We start from the raw sequence: 26,547 nt of genomic DNA on the forward strand, positions 1-26,547 counted from the left end.
CCTCCATAAGTAACACCCCTTCTGAGCCCAGTCAGCCTCTGGACTTTCCTCCGGGATGCTCCAAGTCTTTTCATCTTCATCCACTCAGATCTGACCTTTAGGACTTCCATTCCTGACATTTGATGACTAGGGATTGAGTCCATTGGGTTTATTTTAGCCCTCTTTGGGCACCTTTTAAATAAAGGAATCTTCTGTTGGGAAACCCATTAGCAATGTGTATATGAGGGGAAGTGAATTTATCAGCTTGGTTTTCCATCCTCAGGCCCAGATGGCTTATGGCAGCAGTGATATGAAGGCATGATGGAAGTCAGTGAGACAACCCACAGGTCACTGAGGTCATTTGGGTGGGAAGAAGAAAGAGAATGCAGAAAAGGAAAAAAGGACATTAAAATGTATCAGTTGCCTACTACGTGGCAGGCAGAGGGCTGTGTGTGTGTGTGTGTGTATGTGCAAATACTATATTAATATGAGTATATCAGTTAACATTACTACTTGAATTTTATGAAAGGGGAACGGTAAAGCTCAAAGAATTAATTTGTTCAAAGTGATCTTACTATAAGGAGAGAGAGAGAATTAGGAGCAGGATCAGTAGAGAACCTCATCCTCTCCACAATACCCTGTGGGCTTTGCTTCCTCCAGGCTTAAACCCCCTTTTCTTTTTTTGGCTCAACAAAGAGAGATTCCAGTGCTAGATGTAAACACAGAATCTTCATGGCACATAGAGTGAAAAAAGGAAAGACAAATGAATATGATGGCAATAGTTTGTGCAAAATAATTAGTAGTATCAACACCCACCACTAACAGTCATGGAACTCTGTATTTATATTGCCGCTTCAGACATTGCCACAGATGTGATATCCTTCTGATTTTTACTTTACAAACAGTTACTAAGAGACGTCAGTTTTATTTTCTTCATTTTGCAGATTTTTCTTGAGACAAATTTGTTTTGCACCCAATGGATTGGGAAAAATTAAGTTCGTCAAAAACAACTGTTGGAGAGAATGGGGAACAATGGGGACTCACACACTGTTGGTGAGACCAGTCAATGTCTACTTTGGAAAACACATCTAGGGCAGTTGAAGAGATGCATATCCTAAGACAGAGCAATTTCATGAAGGCAATTTCTTATGAAGGGAAATGATCACATTTTATACATGGGACAACATCTATACTAATGTTGATAGCATAATAATATTCATAAGAGGAAAAACTAGAAACCACCTAAGTGATCATATTTAATCATGGATTAAAATTATTGTCATAGTAATGCAATGGAAATAAGCTAATTACATCTGTACACATCAGCTCAGTGGCTCTGGGGTTCACAACAGCTAAGTTACAGTGCAGCAATATCACAGTATCATGACTTACCTGTTTATTTGATAATTCTGAAAGTGCTCTTACCTCTGTTTTGCACACCGTGGTTGCTCATCGTGAATGAAGAACTATAAGAAAATATGTTAGAATTCAAAGAATGTTAGTATTTCCCCTTGGTGGTAAAATCCCACTCAGAGGCAAGGTCAATGATAATAGCCTGAAGTCACAGTTATAAAGCAGTTTATATTTTACTGGATAAGCTAGAAGAATCATTTGTTTTGAAAGGCACTAGGAGGCATGTTCTCCTCCTTTCTCAAGCTGGCAATATTACACGTGGAACAAACGGACCATATAAGTTCTCCTCAGGTCTTTTCAGTGAGTGTGTATCATTATTCTTCACTTTTTGAAGCCATGAGTTCAAACTTGCTTTGTAGCTACAGTCACTAGGGAACACAACATTTTGCTGGTGGGGGCTCAAAATCTATAGAAACTGTTTACTAATTGAAAGTCAACCATAGGGTGGAAGAAGAACATAGAAAGTATTGTATTCCTTCTAGAATTGTGTGCTGAGTAAGAAAACTTAGTGGATTATGATAAGAAAAACGCCAAAGAAAAAGAGATTATAAAACTATAAGACAAAATAACAATATGCATTTCTAACTACAAAAATGATATTATCAAGACTGTTCATCAGTGGCTTTTCTTAGCACTCTACTTAATACTTAGCTCTAATTTTCTGGTGCATTTTGTATTGTGGTCAGCATCCTCAATATAAGCTCCAGGTGCTACCACAGTTAAATCTAATTACATGAGAGATGCTCTATTCCAAGGACTGTGCTATTGACTAAAGCCTCTGGGTTAATTAAATGAAACCTGATCCATTTCTAGTGCCAATGAAATCAACTGAGCATATATCTGGTTTATGTTGTCACCATAAAAGCCCGAGGTCATGTGTTTTGCTTTGTGGATAAAAACGCGAGCAGTTCATCCAGTCACCATACTACGCTGTGACTGCCAGTCAGACTGCTACTGAAATTCAAAATCTGACTCCGTTAAAACCAGAATCCTTTCACTAGCAGCCAGTGTACAATTCTGTTAAATGTCTGGGAAAAAATAGGGAATAGCAAAATTTCTCTGCTCTAATAGTTTAGGATTTTTAGAAAATGTTGAAAAGAATAGAAATGTCCTCTGTGGATATTCTAGAAGTACATAGTTGATATTAATATAAGCAGGAAAAAAAAAAGCAAAATAATGAAAATGAAAATTAAAAGGCCTGGCGCGGTGGCTTAAGCCTGTAATCCCAGCACTTTGGGAGGCCAAGGCAGGCAGATTGCCTGAGGTCAGGAGTTCAAGATCAACCTTGGCAACATGGTGAAACCCTGTCTCTACTAAAAACACAAAAATTAGCTGGGTGTGGTGGCACATGCCTGTAGTCCCAGCTACTTGGGAGGCTGAGGCAGGAGAATCGCTTGAACGCAGGAGGCGAAGGTTGCGGTGAGCCGAGATCACACCACTGCACTCCAGCCTGGGCAACGAGAGTGAAACCCTGTCTGAAAGAGAGAGAGAGAGAGAGAGAGAGAGAGAGAGAGGGAGGGAGAGAGAGAGGGAGGGAGGGAGGGAGGGAGGGAGGGAAGGAGGGAAGGGAGGNGTTTAACAAACATGTGTTGAATACTTACTAGGCACATGGTATGTTCTGGGGAATAGACAATACCGAAGACATGGCCTTTGCCTGAATGAAGGTTAGTTTATAAAAGAAACATATCCTTGTACCATAATTATAATGCAGAATAAATGTTATGGTAAAGGTGTGCACAGCAGAAGTTTCTGTAGTAGTAAAAGGTCATGTAAATGAGACAAAATTGCTTTCATTCTCAGGAAAGGCTTAAAGGGAGAAAGATGAACCAAGCTGACCCCTGAAGCATGAATAGGAGTAAGAGTGTATTCCAGGCAGGTAGAGCAGCATGTGCAAAGGCCCAGAGGCAAGGAGGCATGGCCTTTTCTGCAAGAGACCAGAAAGCAGTTCCTTCTAGAGGAAAGGGAGGGTGTGGAGATGATCAGTATCATTGGAAGACTAGTGCAATTGTCCAGGCAAAAGTTGATAGGGACTGGGCCATGCAAGGAGCTAGGCAAATGGGGGAGAAATAGACAATCAACACATGTTTTAGAGATATAATTTTGGGAGCTGAAAATGGATGGGATAGAGGAAGAGTGAAGATGGGAAAGAGAGCTAACTGAGTTTACTGGGATGAAAAGCTTTGCAGAGGATATTATGGGTTTCAGAATGGGACTAGAAATGAAGAGTTTGATTTTCACCATTATGAGTTTGTGCTGCCTGGGACTTAGCTAAGGAAAACTGCTCAATGGGTCATTAGATACACAGGTCTGGAGCTAAGAGAGGTGGTTTGCAGAAGATAGGGATTTGGGAATTATCAACATGGAGTTGAAGTTTGATGCTGGAGATGGATGTGATTACTTAGGCCTTAGAGATAGTAAAGAGGACCTCGGATGAATTCTGAGGAATACCAACATTTAGAGGTCAGTTTGGGAGAAAGTCCAAGATGAGGAATTAGAAGAAGCAGCAGTCAGTTAAGAGAGGAAGAAACATCAAGACTCTTTATTCAATAAATGAAACAAACAAATAAATAAACAAAAGAAGTGAAACCACATCAAATAACAAAGAAACGAGGCCAACTGGAGAGCTTGTTATTTTTTCACTATAATGTAACGTGTGTGTTTTTTACTTCTAGAAAATTACATTAAGAAAGGGGGCTGGGCATGGTGGCTCATGCCTGTAATCCCAGCACTTTTAGAGGCCAAGGTGGGTGAATCACTTGAGCCCAGGAGTTAGAGACCAGCCTGGGCAACATGGTGAGACCCCTTCTCTACAAAAAGTACAAAAATTAGCTGGGCATGGTGGTATGTACCTATAGTTCCAGCTACTCTGGGGGATGATATGGGAGGATCACTTCAGCCCAGGAAGTCAAGGCTGCATTGAGATGTGATTGTGCCACTACAAGACAGAATAAAACCCTGTCTCAAAGAAAAAGAAAGAAGAAAGAAAGAAACAAACAAAGAAAAAAGAAAGAAAGAAAGAGGAGGAGGAGGAGGAGAAGGAGGAGAAGCAAGAGGAGGAGAAGGAGGAGAAGGAGGATGAGGAGAAGGGAGAGGAGGAGAAGGAGGAGGAGGAGAAGGAGGAGGAGGAGGAGAAGGAAGAGGAGGAGAAGGAGGAGGAGGAGAAGGAGGAAGAGGAGGAGGTGGAGGAAGACGAGGAGGTGGAGGAAGAGGAAGAGGATATTGTGGTATGGGGAAGAGTTTTGTATTTAAGGTGTTTGGGGCTTTGACACCAGACGGTCCCCAAAGCACAATGAAGCTACATGTCCTAGTACCCACAGGCCAAACAAAGTTACTGAAGGTGCCAAATGGGACCAGGGAAGAAAGTAAAGGAGGGAAAGGAATAGGGTATGGTGATCATGCCCCCGATATACAGGGCCTGGCAATTGCAATGAGAGCGAGTGTTCACTGGGCTCTTGCAACATGCCTGACTCTGCCCTGGGTTTCTCATGTAAGACAGTGAGGTCGCCCAGGTCACGTGGTTCACTGCTGATAAAGTCAGGCAACCTGGCTTCAGTGGATCCTGCTTAACCACTATTCTGTTCCACCACAAACATGGTACATTCCCAGCAAATACTTGCGGAATCAATTAAAGGCAGCATTTTAGCCGTGGGCAGGCACCAGGGATAGTCAGGATTTATAGGCTGCATTTTTAGAATCAAGTCCTTATGGGCAGCACTGTCTACTGAACAGTGCTTGGACTTTGAGGTTGGGCTTGGCTTCCATGGTAAAGGGCTCAGTCTTTATGTTTTTCATCTGAAGAATTGATGCAAATTATCTCCTGGATTCATTAAGCTTTAAGCTGGGGTTCCATGGAAGAACAGGAGTGTTCCAAGTAGGGAGAGGGTGGAGAGGAGCAAATATGGGGGGAGGGACTACAGGCAGGAGAGGGGCGCGTGCCAGTGCCGTGCATTAAGTGGCACTGTGGTTGCTGGCAGGCATCTGATGAGGCTCAGTGCCCCAGAGTGAGAGGAGAGTAGCTTGAACTGAGGTCAGAGGCACTGGCGAGAGTGAGATCATAAGGGCCTTACAGCACCTAATACTGGAGGCCCTAGATTTTGTTTTAGGGCAGTCACTACTAATTTAGTGACTTTGGTCAATAAATATCCTGGCTGAGCCTTGGGTCTTTAACTGTTCAGTTGGGTTGACAGTTGTCACAAGAAGCGGGGCAGGCAAGTATCTAATCCGATGATTCCGGTGAGGGCATTTTCAACAACACTTGGTCACCTGGCCATCAATTGCTGCTCAGAAGTAACTAAAGCTTTGGTGTGGTCATCAGCCCAGAATAGTTTGAAACAACCAACTTTTCCTCCCAGGTTGATTAGCATCCTTTCCAGTTAATCCTATCTGGTTAATGCTTAAAATTTCCCAAACTTCTCTAACACTCAATCATTTATAAATTTCCAAAAGAACAACATTATCAAAATCAGTAACAGCCGTAATTCACAAGTTTCTCTTGCACCTCATTATTGGGCTTCAGACACAAAGACTTTTGTTTCTCAGAAAGTCTTCGTGATCATTTATCTGAGACAGCACATGGCCTGACCCCCAGCCTCAGACCTGAGAAGGGATTCCTTGCTCCTTACCTGCTAACGGCAAGTGGAATCTCTTGAGTATTTTGGTTTTGTAACAGATGAGTTGATTCAGGCTTCCTCTGGTTATGAGGGACTATATGAAACAGTGACATAATTTAGTCAGATTGCAAAAGAAAAATAATTGAGAACCATTAGAAGCCCACTGGAACTACTATAATTTCCTCCAAGTAATCTCTGATTGTTAGAAAGGGGCTCTTGATGGTCAGTGGAAACTGTAACTCACATATTCTACAACTCTTCTGCCTCCTGAGAATGACTTTTATATTACTTATATTTATATGTTGTAAAAATCACTTTGAATATTTACAAGCTAGAACACATTATTGAACCTCCCAGAAATACAGAATATTATATTGGAAGGTGTATTTAGGGATTATTCTGGACCTGTGATTTTAAAAGATTTTTAGCTTCATCCTCATTCATTCATTCATTCATTTATATCATCTGACAAATATTTACTGAACAGCTACTATGGGACAAGTACTCTGCCAGAGTCTGGGAATACAGTGGAGAAGAAGACAGACATGGTTCTTACATTCTAATGAAAGGAAATGGAAATAAGCATGCAAGTAAGTCAATAAGAACGTTTCTATTAGGCAATACAATGATATAAAGGAAATGAAGTACTACTTTGGGATACAGAGTGACTATACGTATGGCTAAGAAAGACCCTTCTGAGAGATGAGATCTTAAAAAGAAGAAAGTGAAATGAAAGGACTGTTCTGGCTGATGGAGAAGATTGGGGTGCCCAGCTCGTCATGGCACTTGTATTCTCATGCCCTCCTGTGATAGGGCAGGAGAGCTCCTAGGGTTCTGAGGTAGACCAGCAGTCTCTACCTGGATCCAACCAGGGATACAGTTTCTCAATTTCTTCCCCCCTCGATCATCAAGTTTTTAAAAGTTCTGCCAACCATACAATCTGGAGTTATTTAGTAATTACATATGCAGTTTATGTTACTGCTTTTTATTTTCTTTTCATCACAGACAGATTTAACTAGCCATCCAGAATTGCCAAGGGCACATCGTAATACTATGATATAAAATCTCATAAAACACTCTCCCAGCTGTGACCATAAGTAATAAAGCGAAGGGTGCATACAGGCACCGGCATGTTTTAATTGTGCTTGTTGCTCTGTATTCTGCCCAAGGTTCATCACAAACTGGACACCTTTGATCGAAGGACTGTGATTACTTGAAACATGAGTCAGCGGCTGGTCCATGAATCATGCATCCCATAAAATCATTTCATGTCATCAGTAACCACCCAGAGTATCTGCCCCTCTTGAGCTGAACAATGCCACGTTGTTGTGTTAACACTTGTTGTTGTGTTGTCTAATGGAACAAAACCTGAACATTTTAGTTAGGATGTTGAGCTGTATTGTGGGAAAGGGCATGGTTTCAGTTAGGTTTGTGAATTATTTCGGCTTGCCAACAACTCCTACTCCTCCATCAGGGACTCATGGGGAATCCATAAACCCAATTTAGGCCTCATTTCCAGTTTAGCTTTGTCAATGTGTAGAGAAGAGCAGACCTGAGCCCCACAGAGGAAATGCAACTTGACCAAAACCATACAGTGATTTTGTGGCAGGCCTCTGAAATCCTAACCTAATATTGCTCTGTTGAACTATGATGTCTTTTGCGAACTCTTTGGACTGTGATGCAGGCCCTTTGGCTCTGAACATAATTCATCATTCTAGAGGAATGGAGAACAGTGTTTCCCAGGTGAATATGAAAGTGCTACCTGCTTAGCATCCTGCCATTTAGGATATGAGTGACTGTTGGATTGCATGCTTGCACAACACCACCAACACTGTAGAGGTATGTGCATGTGTGTACATGTGCGTGTGCATGAAAGAGACACACGTGTGTGTGCATGGGTGACATCAGAGGCAGAGATACCAAGAGCTTCTTTGGAGCAGGGGACTAGCTATGTCTTTCCAAAGTGGCAGAGGGTGACAGTGTAATGCCTTCTGGTCAGTAGTGTATGGCTAAAGAAAGATGTCTGGTCTATTCTGGATTTAAATCACCGTGTTTAGACTAGAGGACTCTGAGGCCCTTGGGATGTATGTGTGTGCATGAGGATCATGTCATCATGCACACACATACATCCCTATCCCAGGCTTCCAAACAATCAATCCCTTTCAATACCCATAAGCACTGTAAGATCTAGAAAGAGAACCAATTATTAGTATTAGGGTAAAGAAACAAATGTAAACAATTCACCTTTTTCTGCTTCAAGGACCTGTATTGAATTAAAAAAATAATAATATTTACTGACTTTTGATGACAGAGAATTTAATAGAATACCATGTGTGTTTTCAGAGCATTTGGTTGGTAGAATTTTGGTAAAATTTTTGTTAGCATAGTTCATATATATTTTTTTAAATCTACAAATAATTCCTCAGAAAACTGAACAAAAATCAAAATTTTGTAATCGATGTGTGAAGGAACAGACAAGTCCACAGTCTGCTGATGGGACTATCCATTGCTTTGACTCTTTTAGAAAGTAATTTACCATAATTATCTAAAACCTTAGAAATACTCTTATTCTTATCTCAATAATTCCATTGATGAGACTCTTTTTCTAAGACACAACCTGAAATCTGAGCCAAGTTCTATGCACAAAGATGTTCTTTGCATCCTTCCTTTTACAGAGTTAAATCACTGGAAACAATCTACGTGCCCAGATAACTGAACATTGTTAATTTTGGTACTATACTCACTTATTGGAATATTATAAAGACACTATAAGTATTTATATAGAGAATGAAATAAGATTATAAGTATGCATCCATGTTACATTTAAAGTTTGGAATAAAAAATGGACCCATAATATATTTTTATGCGATTGTATTTTATACCCATGTATATTTGTGTGTATGCAGAAGAAATGATTTGAAGTAATATGATAAAATATTAAAGGTTGTACTTAAGCAATAAGGCTATGGTTAATTTTTCCTTTATACTTGCTCTGAAATTTCTATTTTTTAAAATAAGCATGGAAATATTCACATTATCCTTTTTAAATGTAGCCATTTATCTTCCCAAACATTTTCTTTCTCTTTCCTTCCTTATGGTGGTAGAATTCTTGGTCATTCTTCATTATGAAAATCTTCATGCTTATTGGGCTTGTATCTTTGGGCCCTATTCTACTCTACCCTTGAAGAAGCAAAAAGCGTTACAGGAGGTACAGTGTTTGCTGCAGTATTTATTTAACTGAAAATAATTTTAGGAAGTCCATGTATATATTGCATCAGTTGAAGAGGACCTCAGGTATCATTTAGATGAGAACTGCTTTAACCAGGGGGATGAAATAGATTATTGAATGGCCTAGTGGGGTCCATGAACCTTCTGAAATGAAAAGCTAAATTTTTTTCTCTCTAAGTATGTGTATATATTTTTTCTTTTTCTGGGGTGAGAAAGGTTTATTATACCTTTCATCAAATTTTCAAAGTGGTGTGAGGTCCATTAAATGTTAAAAACAGTTGGTTTACAGATGAGGTCCCAAAGGATCATGCCATTCTCCTAGATTCCCGCAGTCATCTGAAGGCTAAACTAACCCTGAGCCCAGCTCTCCTGACTCATAGTCGCTTCACAGATAAGAAACTTTTGGCAACAAATTGCTTAGAGAGGCATTGTACGCCTCCCTCTGAAGCTGGCCTACAGAGAAGACTTTTTATTTCAAAGACTTTGGCATTCCCTAGGATTCTGGAAAGAGGACATACATTTCATTATGGACAGAAAATCAAAGAAACTCTATAGGCTAAGTAAAAAGAGTAATGAATCCATTCTAGTGAGTGGTTTGAAAGTATCCCTACTGAGTCTCCCCCAGGACTTTGAACCTGGCTGTTCAAAGTGCTCAATCCTATGCAGCTCTCAGGCTTGTCAACGGTGAGGGGAAGAAGAGATGCGAAGAGTGCAGAGAAGCCCTCTATCTGGGGGAGCAGTTGTTTTATTTAATTGAGACCAACCAACTTTTGGCTTGAGGGCTCTGAATTTCAAATCAAATGTAGTTAGAAAAGTAGCATGAAATCACTCAATTTTCTTCTGTAACTTTTTTATTGTTAGAAAATAAACATAGTCGAGTTAAATAGTAGTATCTCTTTTATTACCTGTCTCCCTCTTTCTTCTTCCTCTTTTCTTTTCCTTTCTCCTCCCTCTTTCCCATTTCCTTCCTCCTTTTCTTTCACCTTCTCTGCCCCCTCCTTTCATTCCTTCCTTCCATATTCTTTTTAGTTATTTTAGTACAGAGCTATTTCTGTATGTTTTAAGGCAGAGGGACATGGCGGTGGGGAAGACACCTAGACTTTGGGATTTCCAGGACTGGCCCTATCTCCTCCCGGCTGTGAGGACTCTTTGCCACCTCTCTGGGGTATCGTTTTTCTCTTAAGGCTTTGTGAGTACAAAATGAGACAATGAGTCTTTCCTTTCCGTGAAAACTATAAAATGCCATGTGAATTTGAGTGGGGGCAGCTAGCACATAAAAGATTCTAGTCCACAGGACAGTGTTCAAGCAAGCACTGAGCGCAGGCACAAGCACAGCTTGCCCTGATGGGCTTTTGTTATGAAGAAATGGCCTTGAATCTCAGCCCAAACAAACAATGGGGAAGTGTCTTGGCAAAAGATAAGGAGCAACAATGTGTTTTTCCACTAGACCTTCTTGTTCTTTAGATGATATCAACTTCTAGCAGAATGCCAACTAAAGTTGCAAAGAAAACAAACAGTCCTGCACATTTCCTGCCATCTAAGGCTGACCCCCCCATCTCCCAATTCCTTTTTGCTTGTTTGTGATTGGGAGGCCTACTGTCCTCTCAGACTGACCAATGGGTTATGATTTGAGGTCATCGTGAGCAGCACCCAACTACTATTCGAGATACCTAGGCCTAGCTTACAGGAAGCAGGGGACAGAGTCCTGGATTCAGGCACCTTGGATGTGTGGGTTCCCCCAGCAGCCGAGCATCACCCTAGCCTGCTCCTTCCAGGTGACACTAAGGAAGCGCACCCCCTCCCAGAAGAGCATGAGCCTGGTGAAGTCCTCAGTGGAACCAGAACTGTTTTTCTCATCAAGTGGTTATGTATGTTATCTTTCTTGACATTATTGTCTTGTGGATTAGGGAGATTAGGGGTAATAAATGTCTTGTTTCAGTGACAAGCTGGACATGTGACTTTTTGATTTTAACATTCTCACAAAACCAACAAATAAAGCAAGGAAAGAAATTCACGTCTAAGATCTAGATAAGAGCATAGGTCAAACACAAAGACAAGAACAAAATTCCTTAGAGTCCAGTGGGAGTGAGGTGAGGCCACTTGTGTTGTTGGACAGTCTTTCCATCAGTCATGGTAGCCCCACTAGCCTCGCAGGGAACTTTCTCTTTGGGCACTGAAGGGAATCAATACCCTTGGAAGGCTCTATTACAGCTTTCTCTCACATGTCTTTTATGCCATTTATTGAGCCACTACTGGTCACCTGGCCATTTGTGCACTACTTACTTTTGACTTTATCACATCAACTTTGTACAGAAGTGTACCCATCCCTATTTTATTTTTATTTATTTAATTTATTTATTTTGAGACCGAGTTTCGCTCTTGTTGCCCAGGTTGGAGTACAATGGCACCATCTTGGCTCACTGCAACTTCCACCTCCCAGGTTCAAGCGATTCTCCTGCCTCAGCCTCCCGAGTAGCGTAGCTGGGATTACAGGCATGCGCCACCACAACTGGCTAATTTTGTATTTTTAGTAGAGATGGGGTTTCTTCATGTTGGTCAGGCTGGTCTTGAACCCCTGACCTCAGATGATTCGCCCACCTCGGCCTCCCAAAGTGCTGGGATTACAGGTGTGAGCCACTGCACCCAGCCCCCATCCCTATTGTATGGCTGAGGAAACAGAAACTGGGATGAGTAGGAGCATTTTCTGAAGTTCACAAAGCAAGTAGGTGGCAGAGCAGGATTCCTACCCAGGTCTTGTGCAACTCTGAATCTCATGTTCCTTCTACTTTGCATTCCTGTCTTTCTTATGAAGGACAAATAGCAAAGAGCAATACCATTGCTAACACTTGATTTCTGTAATACTGGAGGCTGGAAGCCATCAGTCAATACTGCATATCTTCCATGTGGAACTGGGCATGTTCTTATACCAATGAACCCTGAATGACCATGGTGGCCAAACAGGATCTTGGTTTACAATCTGGAGCTAAGCTTATTTTACTTTGGCTTTCTCATCTTTAAAATAGAGATACTAACGCATTTTGAGCATAGTTACTGTGAGAATTAACTGTAAGTGTCTGAAGCAAATAGAATCTTGCCTATTGCAGACATTTAATGCCTCAAAATTCCCTTCTTTGCGTCCAAGGATAAAATTGCTACTTACCTCACTTAAGTCCCTTAAGCTTATCTGACTGCAAGAAAAGAAATATGGTGTTACATAAAACACAGTTCATCATGACCAAGATAAAATCATTCTAAGCCTCACAAACCTTTGATTACATTTTCACTGCCAAATTAACAGCTCATCGTCCGGTGTGATATTTATCCCTCCTCCATAAAACTAAAGCCAGGTTATTTTTTCTCATAATTTTCTAAGGAAAAGACAAAGTTACGAGCCAAAATAAAAGGTGGTGATAGAAAGGACATGAATAAACTTGCATCTCATTTTGGGAGAAATTAAAAAAAAATCATTTCTCTTGACGTTTGATTTCCTACGTCAAGTTTCATTAGCACAGTCAGACCTATTATCAACTTGGTTTTAAAGCTTTTCGTTTTTTACTTTGAGGGAACATAAAGAGTTTTCAATATGAAGCTGTCAGGTGCAGTGGGATCCCAGGAAGGCAAGTGTAAGAGAAAGAATGCTGATAAAGAACGGAGATTTCAGACACGAGAAAAAAACAAAACAAAACAAAAAAACAAAAAAACAAAAACATGAAACTTAGTGGTAGAGGAAAAAAAATCCAATATGGAATTGAATAATGTGAATTTTGGAAAGGTCTCTAAATAAACTCCAAGCTTTTCATTCTATTGGTGAGTCAATTAACTTCTCTAAACCTCCTTTTTTTTCATCTTCAAAATGGCAACAAGAGTACTTAGGAGTGTTAATGTGAGAATTGCTAGAAATAAAAAAGTAACAATGTTGGGGCCCGGTGCCTTGGCTCATGCCTGGAATCCCAGCACTTTGGGAGGCTGAGGGGGGCGGATCACTTGAGGTCAGAAGTTCGAGACCAGCCTGGCCAACATGGTGAAACCTTGTCTCTACTAAAAATACAAAAATTAACTGGGCGTGATGGCACATGCCTGTAGTCCCAGCTGTTCGGGAGGCTGAGGCGGGACAGTAGCTTGTGCCCAGGAGGTGGAGAGGTTGCTGTGAGCTGAGATCGTCCACTGCACTCCAGCCTGGGTGACAAAGCGAGACTGTGTCTCAAAAAATACATAAATAAACAAATAAATAAAAATAACACTGTTGGGTATTCAATGTGCGTTGTTGTCAGAATGTGGTCAAAGTTTGGTGAAGAAACTATGAAGGGAGTGGAATGAGGGTATATGTTCCACCTCCCCAGATCCGTCAGTGAAAACACTGGATGTGAAGAATATGGGACTATTAAGCGTGCAACACTGATCACAGTTAAAGGCTATTGATCTAGAGTTTTAGGAGTCAGGCTGTATCAGTATCCCAGAAACAAACAGTGTTCAGATGCTAGATCCTGGTCTCAGACCTGCAAGCAATAGGCAAGGGTCCCAAGGTTCCAAGGTTTTACCCTCTTACCTCTTACACCCTCCCTCCCCTTTTTAGCTGGAAACCTGAGAAAACAAAGAGATTTGAATAGAGGTAATGAAGTAGAACAAACACCCAGAGTATTAATTATTTTGGGGTTAAAATGTGGCTAATCTCAGTATTTAATGTTTAAGAAGCCAGCGTGTTAAGGATACTGAAAGATCGGCTGTATGGCTTCAATTTAAAATGCAGATTTGAAGTTCCAAGTGTCAAGATGTGTTTGTCTCCATTTTAAAGAGTTTGAACTGTTTAAGAGAAATTAAAATTTTCTGTATTTATACATTTACTTTCTTGGATTTATAGAAAGTGTTAAAGTTTTGCTGGCTAGCATTTAAACCTGCCCTGTCAACATTAGAAGTAGTTAAAAATCAAAGAAATTGAATTTATAAAGGTATTTCAAATATTTAAGGAGATTTAAATGAGTTCGTTAAACAGTTTTACTAAGATTCTTTAACCTATGTAACTTGAGTTGGTTGAACATTTGTTGAACACTTTGCAGAACATTTTAGTGTTCACATATGCTTTGAAACTAAACTTCTTATCCTGAGATAATGATGGATTCCCATGCAGTTGTGAGAAATAATACAGAGTTCCTGTGTGTCCTATATCCAGTTTCCCCCAACGGCAACAACTTGGAAAACAATAATTATAATGTTTATACTTTAAAATCAATAGTTTCCATTCATAGATAGAAATTTGTATATCTCTATAACCACACTTTCTCTTTTAAAAGACCATGGTTTCTTGATATCTATAAAGATTTTTTTGTTTTCGCTTCTCAAATCATCAGAGCATATATTTGTGCGACAGAGATTGCTTGAATTGATGTGATACCAGCATTGCTGGTTGTAAAGGGAAAGCTGGCTGGCCGTGTTGCCTCATACCTGTAAACCCAGCACTTTGGGAGGACAAGGCGGGTGGACTGCCTGAGGCCAGGAATTCAAGACCAGCCTGGACAGGAGTGTTAGTGAGACCCTTGTCTCTACTTAAAAAAAAAAAAAAAAAAGGAAAGCCATAGTTAGGCAAGTGGGTGTTTTGTTTCTTAAATATTGGGTGCGTCATTTAAATTGTATTTTGGCTGAACCCCACCTTGGGCCATTAAGTGTACTGGAGCTTAAAGGACATATGGAACAATGAACTCTCAATTTCTTAATTTTTATCAGTAAATCGGAGATAGTAATATTGCTTTTTCACAGTGCTGTTGTGAGACTAAATGAATGAACATACATGAAACTCCAAACCAGGCCTGGTGTGTAGTTAAAACTCAGAAAATGTTGGTTACTGTTGCTGTTACTTAGGATGATTTTTTTTGGTGTATGGACCTAGGTATTAAAATTGCAATGGATTCGCAGAAGAAAAGTTATCCCCTTTTTAATTGTCTTTCAGATTATGTCAAGGAGAAAGGCTCAGTGCAGTGGTTAAGTAGATATGAAACACCTTTCTAATATTTGCTTACCTTCCCTTTTATCAGAGGGAAAATTCCCCAGAGCTCAAAGTTTTGGTTGGGAGCTATCTGTACTGAAGTTATTTATATTAATTATATGTATTTCTTTTAAGTAAGTTTATTTAAGTTGAAAAAAATGAACAGGGCAGAAAAAGTAAGTACATGGATATTGTAAAAATCATAATAATGGTGCATAAGTGGTTGAGAATGTCCAACCAACATTCTCCAAACTTCGAAGTGCTCTTCTGGTTTTGAGTTGTCAATGAATGACTGGGGTGACGTTTTCCTTTACTGAAGTGCTTCAATTCAGTAATTGTTTTGTGAAACCAAGGCTTAGCTTTAAAAAAGAGAATAGCAGAGCTGGCAGAGACAAATGGGGCCTGAAACACAATAGCTGGAACCACAAAGACCATCCAGGGTGAGCACAGCCTGCTGCAAAGGGCTGCAGCTGTCTAACTGCCTGCCATTGATACAGTTGATTGCCAGATGTAAATCATGGCCTCTGCCTTAGGGAAGGCAATTTATTTCACTCACAGTGCCTTACCAACAGCTGGCAGAGACGGAGCAGGCACTTAGCTGCATGGTTCGGCTGCAGAAGCTTTGATTGCCAATGTTCCTTCTGTTTTCAGAGCAATATCCTTATGTGGTTGATTACATGGGACTTGGGCATCACTAATGCTGCTGTTACCACCCATGTGGGCCCTGCTAAAAATGAATTTGAAAGCACATCTCTCTTTCAGAAGCAAAGCCATCTCATGTGTCATGCTAACTCCAGTGTCTGCTATGGGGCTGTGGAAGTTTTTGCCCCATCAATAGTCAAATGTCAACTCTGTGACTTTGAGTGACCTAACTTCTCTGAAGCATGGTGACCTTAGGTACCCAATGAATATGCAAGTACTATTTACTGAGCACGTGTGCCATCCACTGGGCTTGGCACTTTACTCATCTGAGGCTTAGGAAACCATACTTTACATGGCTGCTGGAAAAATTCGATAAGAGAAAATAGAATTACTCTCTTGAGGTGTTTTGGTGAAGAGATCCAGCACAATTCTCATCACATCTAAAAACGATTACATAAATGTAAACTGTAACTACAGGAACCCCAGAGACATCAAATGCCAACTTCTAAAGATGTCAACACCACCAAGACAGTGACCCAATAGACTGGTGGGGTTCGGGCCCACAGAGGGACACATTTGCCAGTTGAGTGAGCATTATGTTAGACTCTGGAAACCTGGGCATAGATAAGGCTTAAATACCTTCAAAGCTTTTGTGGTGAATGTATTCCTCCAACCTGGTTCCCTCTGGGTTCTTAGCCCTGTCTGCATATTAGCTTCACCTGGAGGAGCCTTAAAAATTCTGATGCCCAGGTCCCACTTCAGAGCAATTAAAATAGATACTAGGGATAGTGCTTTAAAATAAGCTTTCTAATTATTTTAGTGTAAAGCCAGGATGAGATCCACTGTACTATAAAATGCAGCCTCTGGTTGGGCGTGGTGGTTCATACCTGTAATCCCAGCACTTTGGGAGGCTGAGGCAGGGGATCATGAGGTCAGGAGTTCGAGACCAGCCTGACCAACATGGTGAAACCCTGTCTCTACTAAAAACACAAAAATTAGCCAGGTGTGGTGGCGCGTGCCTATAATCACAGCTACTCAGGAAGTTGAGGCAGGAGAATCGCTTGAACCTGGGAGGCAGAGGCTGCAGTGAGCCGAGATTGCCCCACTGCCCTCCAGCCTAGACAACAGAGCGAGACTTCACCTCGAAAAAGAAAAAAATACAGTCTCTATTTCTAGAAAAATATACGGTTATAGATGCTGGATACCCAATTCTGCTGAGAACACATGGGAGAAGCAGGATTTCTTTACCCTTCCCTCCTTCCTTCCCTTCCCTTCCCTTCCTTCCTTCTCTTGCTTGCTTTCTCTTTTCTTTTCTTCTTCTTTTCCTGTGCTGTGACAGATATTATCCTAGGCACTTTACAGGAATGGCATGCCTTCTCATTGTCATTTTATCACATGAAGATGGTTATTTTCTTCTTATCAATAATAAAAGCGAAACTCAGAGTTGTTAAAGAGCTTTTCTGAAATCGTACAGCCAAAACTGGCTCAACTGGGATCCAAACTCATTGCTACCGGGTCCCAAGATACTGTTCTTTTCAGCATGAGGAAACAGAAAGAAGATAAAATTCTTTTTTCTCCACACTGAACAACCTTATCATCTTCAATATTTTCTTTTAGTTTATTTATTTATTTTTTTGAGACAGAGTCTCCCCGCTCTGTCGTCCTCTGTCGCAGGAGTGCAGTGGTGCAATCTTGGCTCACTGCAACCCTTGCTTCCTAGGTTAAAGCGATTCTCATGCCTCAGTCTCCAGAGTAGCTGGAATTACAGACATGCTCCACCCCACCCAGCTAGTTTCTGTGTTTTTGTAGAGATGGGGTTTTGCCATGTTGGTCAGGCTGGTCTTGAACTCCTTGCCGCATGTGATCCGCCTGCCTCGGTCTCCCGAAGTGTTAGGATTACAGGCGTGAGCCATTATGCCCAGTCTCAGGATTTTATCGATCCTATTTTCTGTCTGCTTACTTCTCTGAGGTTGGATCAGTCCTTTACATATTAGACTATTTGACCAGGAGCTTTAGGAATGCTGCATTTCACGTTTCCAATTCTGATGACACAGCTTCATGGGTTGGATGGTCTGTTATTACTGTTGCCTCCCAGTTTCTCACTCTTTGAAAATGGAAATCAAAACAGATCAAATCTACTTACTCCTAGTCTGGATAGGTTCCTTTGAAAGCTGCAGAAGGAAATTTATATTTATCCAACATCTACTATATTTCAGGCACTGTGCCAGGTTATATGGGTGCTGAAATGAGTCAGTTCCTCCTTCACCCCTTCCTGGGGTAGAAGAAACAGATTTGTTAACTTGTTATATTATATGGGGTAACATAGGTACCAATGGGCCCAAGGTAATAAAAGTGCAATAAATGTTGGTTAAAAATAGGTACTGGGCAAGCATTGTTAAGCAATTTATAGGAATCACCTCATTTAATTCTCACCTTAGCCCATGAGGTAGGTGGTAGATATTGATATTATCTGTTCTTTACTGCAGAGTAAAACCTTGGGCTTGGAAAAAGTTCAGTACTTTGCTAGAAGTGTTAGGGCAAAGTTTTTCAACCTTTGCAATATTAGCCTTTTAAGGTTATTCTCTGTTGTGGCGCAGTCCCGTGCACTGTCGGATGCTTAGCAGCCTCCCTGGCCTCTACTCTCTAGCAGCCAGTAGCATTGCTTATTCAAGATGCTGCAACCAAAAATGTCTCCAAACATTGCTAACTGTCCAATGGGGAGAGGGAGGATAAAGTCACCCATAATTTAGAATCACTTCCCCAGATCCATCATTCATGAGAATTAGAATCTAAATTTCAACCCTGACATAGTTTGGATCTGTGTCCCCACCCAAATCTCACGTTGAAGTGTAATCCTCACTTTTGGAGGTGGGAGATGATTGGATCACGAGGGTGGATCCTTCATGAACGATTTAGCACCATCCCCTCAGTGCTGTTCTCATGATAGTGAGTTATCGCCAGATCTGGTTGTTTAAAGGAGTGTAGCAGCTCCCCCCTCACTCTGTGGCTCCTGCCATGTAAGACAAGCCTGTTTCTCCTTTGCCTTCTGCCGTGATTGTAAGTTTCCTGAGGCTTCTCCAGAAGCTGAGCACATGCCAGAATCATGCTTCCTGTGCAGCCTATGGAATTGTAAGCCAATCAAATCTCTTTTCATTATAAATTACCCGTCTGAGATATTTCTTTATAGCAATGTGAGAACTAATACAAAGCCAAACCATTTGAATCTAGACGTGAGAGCCTCTATTCCTTCCCACGCTGCCATGGCAGTTGAAAGGGGGACAGAAAAGAGAGGGCACTCCATGGGAAAGACAACAAGGAAGGTGTTTCTTGGAAAACTTATGCTTGTGTGGGGCTACAGTGGAGGACATGGTGAAGAGACATTTGCCACAGGAGGAGGAATGACATTTCAGGCTATTGAATGGTCCCCATTAGAATCAGTGATGAACGGGTTTCCCATAGAAGCTCAAAATGAGCCTGATATCCTGAGTTTCTGTATCCATGAGAAATGCTTTCTCACTAAATAATGCCTGTGCCCCACACTGCTGATGCAAGCTTGAAGAAGGATGAAAATTAAGAAAGCATCCTTCATTCTATGCAGAAACAAGAAGGAAATGCTAATCTCTTTTCTGACTTTCAAAATAAGGTAATTTTGGAAATTTAAACTCTTTTGGGCAAATGAAATATGCTCACTCGAGTTTGTCGCATTCTGTGATTAGCACCAGCTGCCAAATGTCCCACACGTTTGGGAACAAGGAGCCGTCATCAGTGCTTAATACCAGAGGGATGGTTTATTATATTTATTTTTCATAAAGGCAATCATGTTTTTGACAAAAAAGTTTTCAAGCATGGTTATATTTCTCCAGCCTGGGTAATGGGAAGCTGGGGGCCAATATTGGTCCTGGAATAATCTGAATCCCCTTTCAGTTCTTACATAAAATATGCTGATTCTGTTCTGGCATTTGACATTTTCTTTATAAACTAATTCAGGCCACAAGTGAGCAATTCTTTCAATAACTCATTTTCTTACAGAGAAGCGGTATTTCCTGCAAAGAATCAAAACACAGGTTTCTAGGACTATTTTCCTCTAGGTATAACTGGTTCCTCCCTGACGTGGTTAGGCTTTGTGTCCCCACCCAAAGCTCATCTTTAATTGTAATCCCCAGGTGTTGAGGCAGAGACCTGGTGGGAGGTGACTGGATCATGCGGCGGTTTCCCTTATGCTGTTCTCATTGTACTGCATGTGTTCTCATGAGATCTGATGGTTTTATAAGGGGCTTTTCTCCGTTTGCTTTGGACACAGGTTCTGTCACCTGCTGCCACCTAAGACATGCCTGCTTCCCCCTCCACCATGGTTGTCAGTTTCGTGAGGCTTCCCAGCCATGTGAAACTGTGGGTCAATTAAAACTTTTTTCTTTATAAATTACCCAGTCTTGGTTATGTCTTTGAATGGACCAAAACACTCCCCACCCATTAGGGAGCCTGCTCTGACAGGTACTTTGGTTGGTTTTCCTTGTCCCCTTCCCCACACCCACACTCTTGCTGGTCATTTCACCATTAATGATGACTCTCTCACCTGGGCATTCTCTGGACTTCTGGAAAGGTGTGTCTCTGAGCTAAAGGTGGCCTGCTGCTCTCCGGCTCAGGGGGCAAGGGCTGGTACTGCTTCGGAAGTGTGATGAGAGGCCTGTGTGGAGAGTCGCAGTAGGATTCCTGAGAAGGTTTGCTGCAGCAGTGATGCCTCAGGCCTGAATCCACACTGCTCTGCCCTCCGTGTCCCCAGCTTTGGGTTGAAAATGCTAGTTTTTGGATGCTAACTACAGAGCAGACTGGTCAGGTCTGGCACTGTTTTCTAAAGGGCGTGATATAATTTTCTATAGGGAGTCAACGTGCTCCTCCATAGTGCGACTGTTTTGGCTTTAGGAGACCTGTGGAGAAAATGATAACAGCCTTCCATTCATCCCAGACCGGCAGATCTGAGTTTTTAGTACTACCCAAATAAATATTTTAAAAAGTGGCTGGGCACGGTGGCTCACGCCTGTAATCCCAGCACTCTGGGGGCTGAGGTGGGTGGATCACCTGAGGTCAAAAATTCAAGACCAGCCTGGCCAACATGGCAAAAGTCCATTTCTACTAAAAAACAAAAATTAGCCAGTCACGGTGGCATGCACCTGTAATCCCAGCTACTCACAAGACTGAGGCAGGAGAATCACTTGAGCCCTGGAGGCAGAGGTTGCAGTGAGCTGAGATCACGCTACTCTACTCCAGCCTGGGCAACAGAGCCAGACTGTCTCAAAAAAAAAAAAAAAATATATATATATATATATATATATACACACACACACACACACACTCACATATGTAAATGTTTGAAAGTCAGTGAATGCCTCACTCACTCATATTTTATTCACCCATTCACTCATTTGTTCATAAAGTATATCAGGTATTTGGGTAGATTTTTGGTTCAAGCTGCTTCCCTCTAGCAGGGAAGACAGAGAGGTGAAGAAATGATTGGCAGAGTATGTAATGCATGCTATGGCAGAGGTGCTCAGGGGTCCCAGATAGAGCAACAAGAGTGGCCAGTCACTCAGAGCCTCTGCAGCTGCCTGTTGCTCTTTTCTCCACAGATATGTATAAATGTAATAGTATTTATATATGTATCATATATGTGTGTATTTATATATATATCACATGAATATATACTTAATATGTTGTAAGTTCCCTGAGGGCATATCCCATTTTCATATGAATCTAGGCCTGCCAGTAATACACCCAGCAATATCGTCCAGCAGATTTCTGTACTGAAAGAAAGGAGAGGAACAGAAAGAAACAGGGGAGGAATACATTCATCAAGAAATAATGAGTGAAGGTATATTGAATAGATAACTGTGAATGAACGAATAAATGATTAAATAGATGAATGAAGGCTTGTTTAATCTTGTTCATTGAATACCTCATATTAGTTTTTTTTTCTATATCCAGCTCTCACTCTGAAATCATATTAGATTTTCAATGTCAAATGTTTGTGTTTCTCTTTTTCAGATGCTGGCACAAATTATTTCAGTGTATAGCGAAATAAAATGCTATTTTAAAGTGTCTTACCGAGGAGGTGGTAAAGGAATCTGAAAAAGAAAAGAGAAACCTAAATTAAGTTTATTGTTCTAGGAGCAGGGCCAATGGTTAACAGTTTTTTGATTTACAAATAGAAATTACAAATTGTGACCAGACTTATAGGATATATTTTTCAAGAGATATCTGAAATTTTGCATTGTCTATATCTCTAGGCTTCTAAAATAAATAATGAATAACAAATGCATTTTCATGATTTATCCTACCTTGTTCTTTCTTATGGATGTGTCTCCTAAAACATAAGAAGGAATACCAGTGAATTTATGGAAAATGTCATCAAGCATTGATTTTAGACACACTTACATGAAAATCATTTTGATTTGTAATAATATTGGTGATAATGTCAGTTAATATTTGTTGAGATCATATGAGATACCCAGAATAATACCAAACACTTTAGTTATGTGGTCTTATTAAATCCTCAGCCTTGTTCTGTTAATGAAGAAACTGACACACAGGGAAGTTAAATATCTCACCTGCACTCACCCAGCGAGTAAATCGTAGAATGAAGATTTCATTGCACGTCCTGTGACTCTTAGGGTCCCCTTGAAACCACTGATTCCTGTTTAAACTTAATGTGTGTGTGTGTGTACATACACAATTCAATTTCCTGCCTACCACCTTCATGGGGGTATTTCCAAACAGAGGAAAACAGCATCACAGATTTTTCAAAATTGAATAATTTCTGAAGACCCCCAGAATCCAACTTCTTTATGTTATGGATGAAAAAAACTAAGGACAAACTACGTGGGATAACTTCTCAAGGCCAATTAACCCTAGAAAAAGCCCAAGTGGAGCCTGGAGCACATTTGTCTGAACTTTAGGTTGTTTTATTTCCATAATTCGACTCAATGTAATTACTGAGCTTCTACTCTGAGCTAAACACAGTACCAGGCACTGGGGTAAAAAGACAAATACAATTCGATCCTTCCTGTCAAGGTGCTCCTAGCTGGGGTGTTCACAGGCCAAGCTTCTGGCTCTGGCGATGTGACCGTGAAGATGGCTGGCACTGAGCCTGTTGCCATAGGGTTTATACCTTAGCGGGTAGACCTGCACTGAAGGCATCATGAACAATCTGATAAGGATTTCAAGTAGAGAAGGACAAAGTATTAAATGAATATGTGGGAGACGTAAGTTAGTCTGGGTTGTCAGAAGAAGGCTCCTTGGAAAAGCAATGTTTGATTATCTCTAAAAATGGGCATGGTGTAATAAATGCTATTTTATAAGGCTGTTGGGGAATCAGTGAGAAAATGTCTATCTCTTGTTACAGGAGACTTAAACCTCCACTGAATACTGGCTGGGTGGCTTCGCACTGAGCCTCCTTTGCTTTCTTCATCTGTGAGACAGGGAGGTTGGACTAAATCAGTGATTTTTAACCATGTGCTGAAGAACCCCCTACGCTCTCCCCTGAAAGTCCTTTGGTGCCTGGACGCGGGGGGACTGGTTACTGGTTCGCCACCCCATGTCATTAAGGGCTTAACTTCAGCCCACTTTCCACTGCACCTCCTCTTTAGATTCTTCTTGGTGAAAAGTCCAACTGGCACAACACAACACAACACAACACTATGCAACACAGCACAAACTGGTCTGTATGATTTTAATGGCTCTTCCATATCTAAAATAATTACTCCAAAGAATAAGAATAAAATTACCATTCTTCCTTTCTGTTTTCATTTTTGAAAAACACTTTTGAAATAGGCAGGATTCACTTCTTTTTATGAATTCCGTATGCTGATTGCATACAGAAATAATTGATGTCCTTGGCATTGTGAAAACCCAAAATATGACCCAGGATGTCCTTCAACAACAGCAGCAATCTAGTTAACATTAGATCTTTGACTATTTCAAGGAAATCACAAAAAAGCTTAGGCCACATGATGCTTGCTTAAGGCACAAAATTAGAAAACATAAAATTAATTTCCTTTCATGTTATTGTTTATTGGCTTCACCTCCAGAGCTCCCTGGTGGACCATCTTGTTGCCTGGGTTGATGACTTTTCCTGCAAAACTAGATGCTGGCTTTCCAAGAGGTCTTTTTTCACTATATCTATTGGGGATCAATTCAATTCACCGGAAAAAGAATTCAATAAAGAGACTGAGTTCCTGTAATTTAATAGGAAAATTCCATTTATGGTTTTCAAGATAACTATCCAGTTTGCTTCAGGGGTTGTGAGTGTAGAATAGGACATCTGTCTTCTTTCATTTCATTGATTTACTATTGAGCACGTAGTATGTGTCAGGCATGGACTCATTTTTAATATATGTATTGATGTAGGTGTTGGGAGTATAATACCAACAAAGTTGCTATCCCCATGAAACTTACATTCCAGTGGCAGGAGCTAGGAAATACATAAACAGAAGTATAAATAAACATTCACAGGTGATGACAAGCGCTATGCAGAAAATAAAGCAGATTGGAGGACAGCAGGGCACGGAGAGTAGGAGCCGGGGCTACTGTGTTTTAGGCTGGTCTGAGGAGGCATCTGTGGTTAGGGGATGAAATCAGAGGCCTGAGGACAGCCAGGGAGCATGTCATGTGGATATCTTGGGAAAGGGATTCCTGACAGAGGAAAATGGCAAGGGCAAAAGTCCTCAGGTGGTGTCAGTTCATTTTCTGTTGCTTAACACAGAATACTTGAAATTAAGTAAGCCCAAGAACAAAGCGGCGCATGTAATGAGAGCCTTCTTGCTGGCGGGGACTCTGAGGATTGCTAAGATGGTGCGGGACACTAAGTGGCGAGGAGGCTGACTGTGCTAATGTGCTAGCTCAGGTCCCTCTTCCTGTTCTCATAAAGATTTTGTAACATAAAGATTCTGTGAATTCCTCCCTCCCTTTTAAGATGTCTTTGTAGGATAATATCAGCAATAGTTACAAAAATCCACAGGGCTTTCAGCCGCATCAAATATGCCGACTGGCAAGTGTTGATACCATGAGCTTCACTTAATCATTGCTTAGCTAACCGCAATCCTTCAAAGTAAGAAGTCAAGGTGAACTTAAAGAACTTTGCAAGTGAAAGAAACTGGATTGAACAAGCAAAGTAACTTGTTTACCATTTTACGGCTTTGATGGTAATTCAGATAATTCCAGCAAGTTTCTTAAAATCTGGGGACCTTATTTAATAAAGCAATAATAACTCAAGTATTTGTGATATTTAAAGGAGGGTGAGCTTCGGAGCTGAATTTGTTAAGATTGAATCTTGATTCTGTTCATACTATGGGCAGGATCATGGCAAGTGCTTAATAAATGTTTAGAAATAAACAAATGGATTGAGGAGTGAATGAATTTCCCCATCTGGAGAAGTTAGAAGTGCTTATTTATACTTCATGAAAATTCATGTGTGGAATAAATGAATTGATGAACTTCAAGGCATGCTTCTTAATGCACAGCTGCAGTTACTACTATTATTATAGTATGAAAAATTAGAGGGAAAGTGGGAATTTACCCTCCTAATGAAGTACACAAATATTCTAAAATGCTAGGGAAAGTTCTCTACCTGTCAAACAAGAGAACCCAAACAGTTGTTTGAAGTCTTCCCCATCTCCAGTTTACTCTTGGAGAAGCCCGGCATGCTCGCCACCTGGTGGTCATAAGGTGTAATCAGCACCATTTGCCCAGAGACTCATTTGCTTTGCAGTCTCAGGACAGATCTCACAAAGTAACTACTTTTGGGGAAGTATTGTACTGAGGTGGGCATAGCGTGGTTGCAGAATCCGATGGACCTTAGTTTAACTGTTTCCACCACAACCTAGTATGGTGAAACCATGAAGACATTGTCAATATCACCGTGTTCTGGGAGGGTTAAAGTAAAGCCTCTTGGAGAAGGAAAAAGAGTTAAAAGATCGTTCTTTGGAGTGGCTGGTGCCAGCTTGCAATGGATGGTTGTTAAGCTTTCAGGAATTCTGTGCACTGGCTTTAGATACAACCATTATTAAAAATACATTACATAGGCCGGGTGCAGTGGCTCACGCGGTCAGGAGATCGAAACCATCCTGGCTAACACGGTGAAACTCCGTCTCTAATAAAAAATACAAAAGACTTAGCCAGGCGTGCTGGCGGGCACTGTAGTCCCAGCTACTCGGGAGGCTGAGGCAGGAGAATGGCGTGAACCCGGGAGGCGGAGCTTGCAGTGAGCCGAGATCCGGCCACTGCACTCCAGCCTGGGCAACAGAGCGAGACTCCGTCTCAAAAAACAAACAAAAAACCAAACAAACAAAAAGTTACATAAACGTACACTTAAGTTACAGTGGCCCCCCGCTTATCCTAAGTCAAAATGTTCCAAGACTCATGATGGATGTCTGAAACTGAGAATAGTAATAAACCCTATATATCCTATGCTTTTCCTAAATATACAGACCTCTGATAAAGGTGATACGTGACAGCAAAACAAGCACACTTTTTTTTCCTTCTTCCCAATTTCACGGATAGAAGATTCATTTTTATTTTAGATCCCAGTAACCTCAGCATACAATATTTTTTCTTTCCTTTTCAAGTTGAGAACTTCTACCTTTTCACTTAAAGGAATCGCTTTACATCTTCTCTTTGGCAAATCAGAACTGTCAGCATCAGTACTCT

The 26,547-nt window shown here is 40.9% G+C and overlaps 1 protein-coding gene across 1 annotated transcript in view; it reads right to left on the reverse strand.

Annotated features, from left to right (window-relative positions):
* CLNK (cytokine dependent hematopoietic cell linker) overlaps nt 1-26,547 on the reverse strand; it is a 190,845-nt gene that overhangs the window by 28,479 nt on the left and 135,819 nt on the right. The window contains exons 9-15 of the mRNA XM_025386090.1: nt 22,182-22,207; nt 21,949-21,968; nt 20,423-20,533; nt 12,391-12,418; nt 8,247-8,265; nt 6,015-6,096; nt 1,405-1,445 (exon numbers count right to left, since the gene is read on the reverse strand). Coding sequence (XP_025241875.1) covers nt 1,405-1,445; nt 6,015-6,096; nt 8,247-8,265; nt 12,391-12,418; nt 20,423-20,533; nt 21,949-21,968; nt 22,182-22,207 — 327 coding nt within the window. The remainder of the gene's footprint in view (nt 1-1,404; nt 1,446-6,014; nt 6,097-8,246; nt 8,266-12,390; nt 12,419-20,422; nt 20,534-21,948; nt 21,969-22,181; nt 22,208-26,547) is intronic.

The sequence above is a fragment of the Theropithecus gelada genome, chromosome 5 (genome assembly GCF_003255815.1).
Source record: "Theropithecus gelada isolate Dixy chromosome 5, Tgel_1.0, whole genome shotgun sequence".
In the NCBI taxonomy this organism is placed as follows: Eukaryota; Metazoa; Chordata; class Mammalia; order Primates; family Cercopithecidae; genus Theropithecus; species Theropithecus gelada.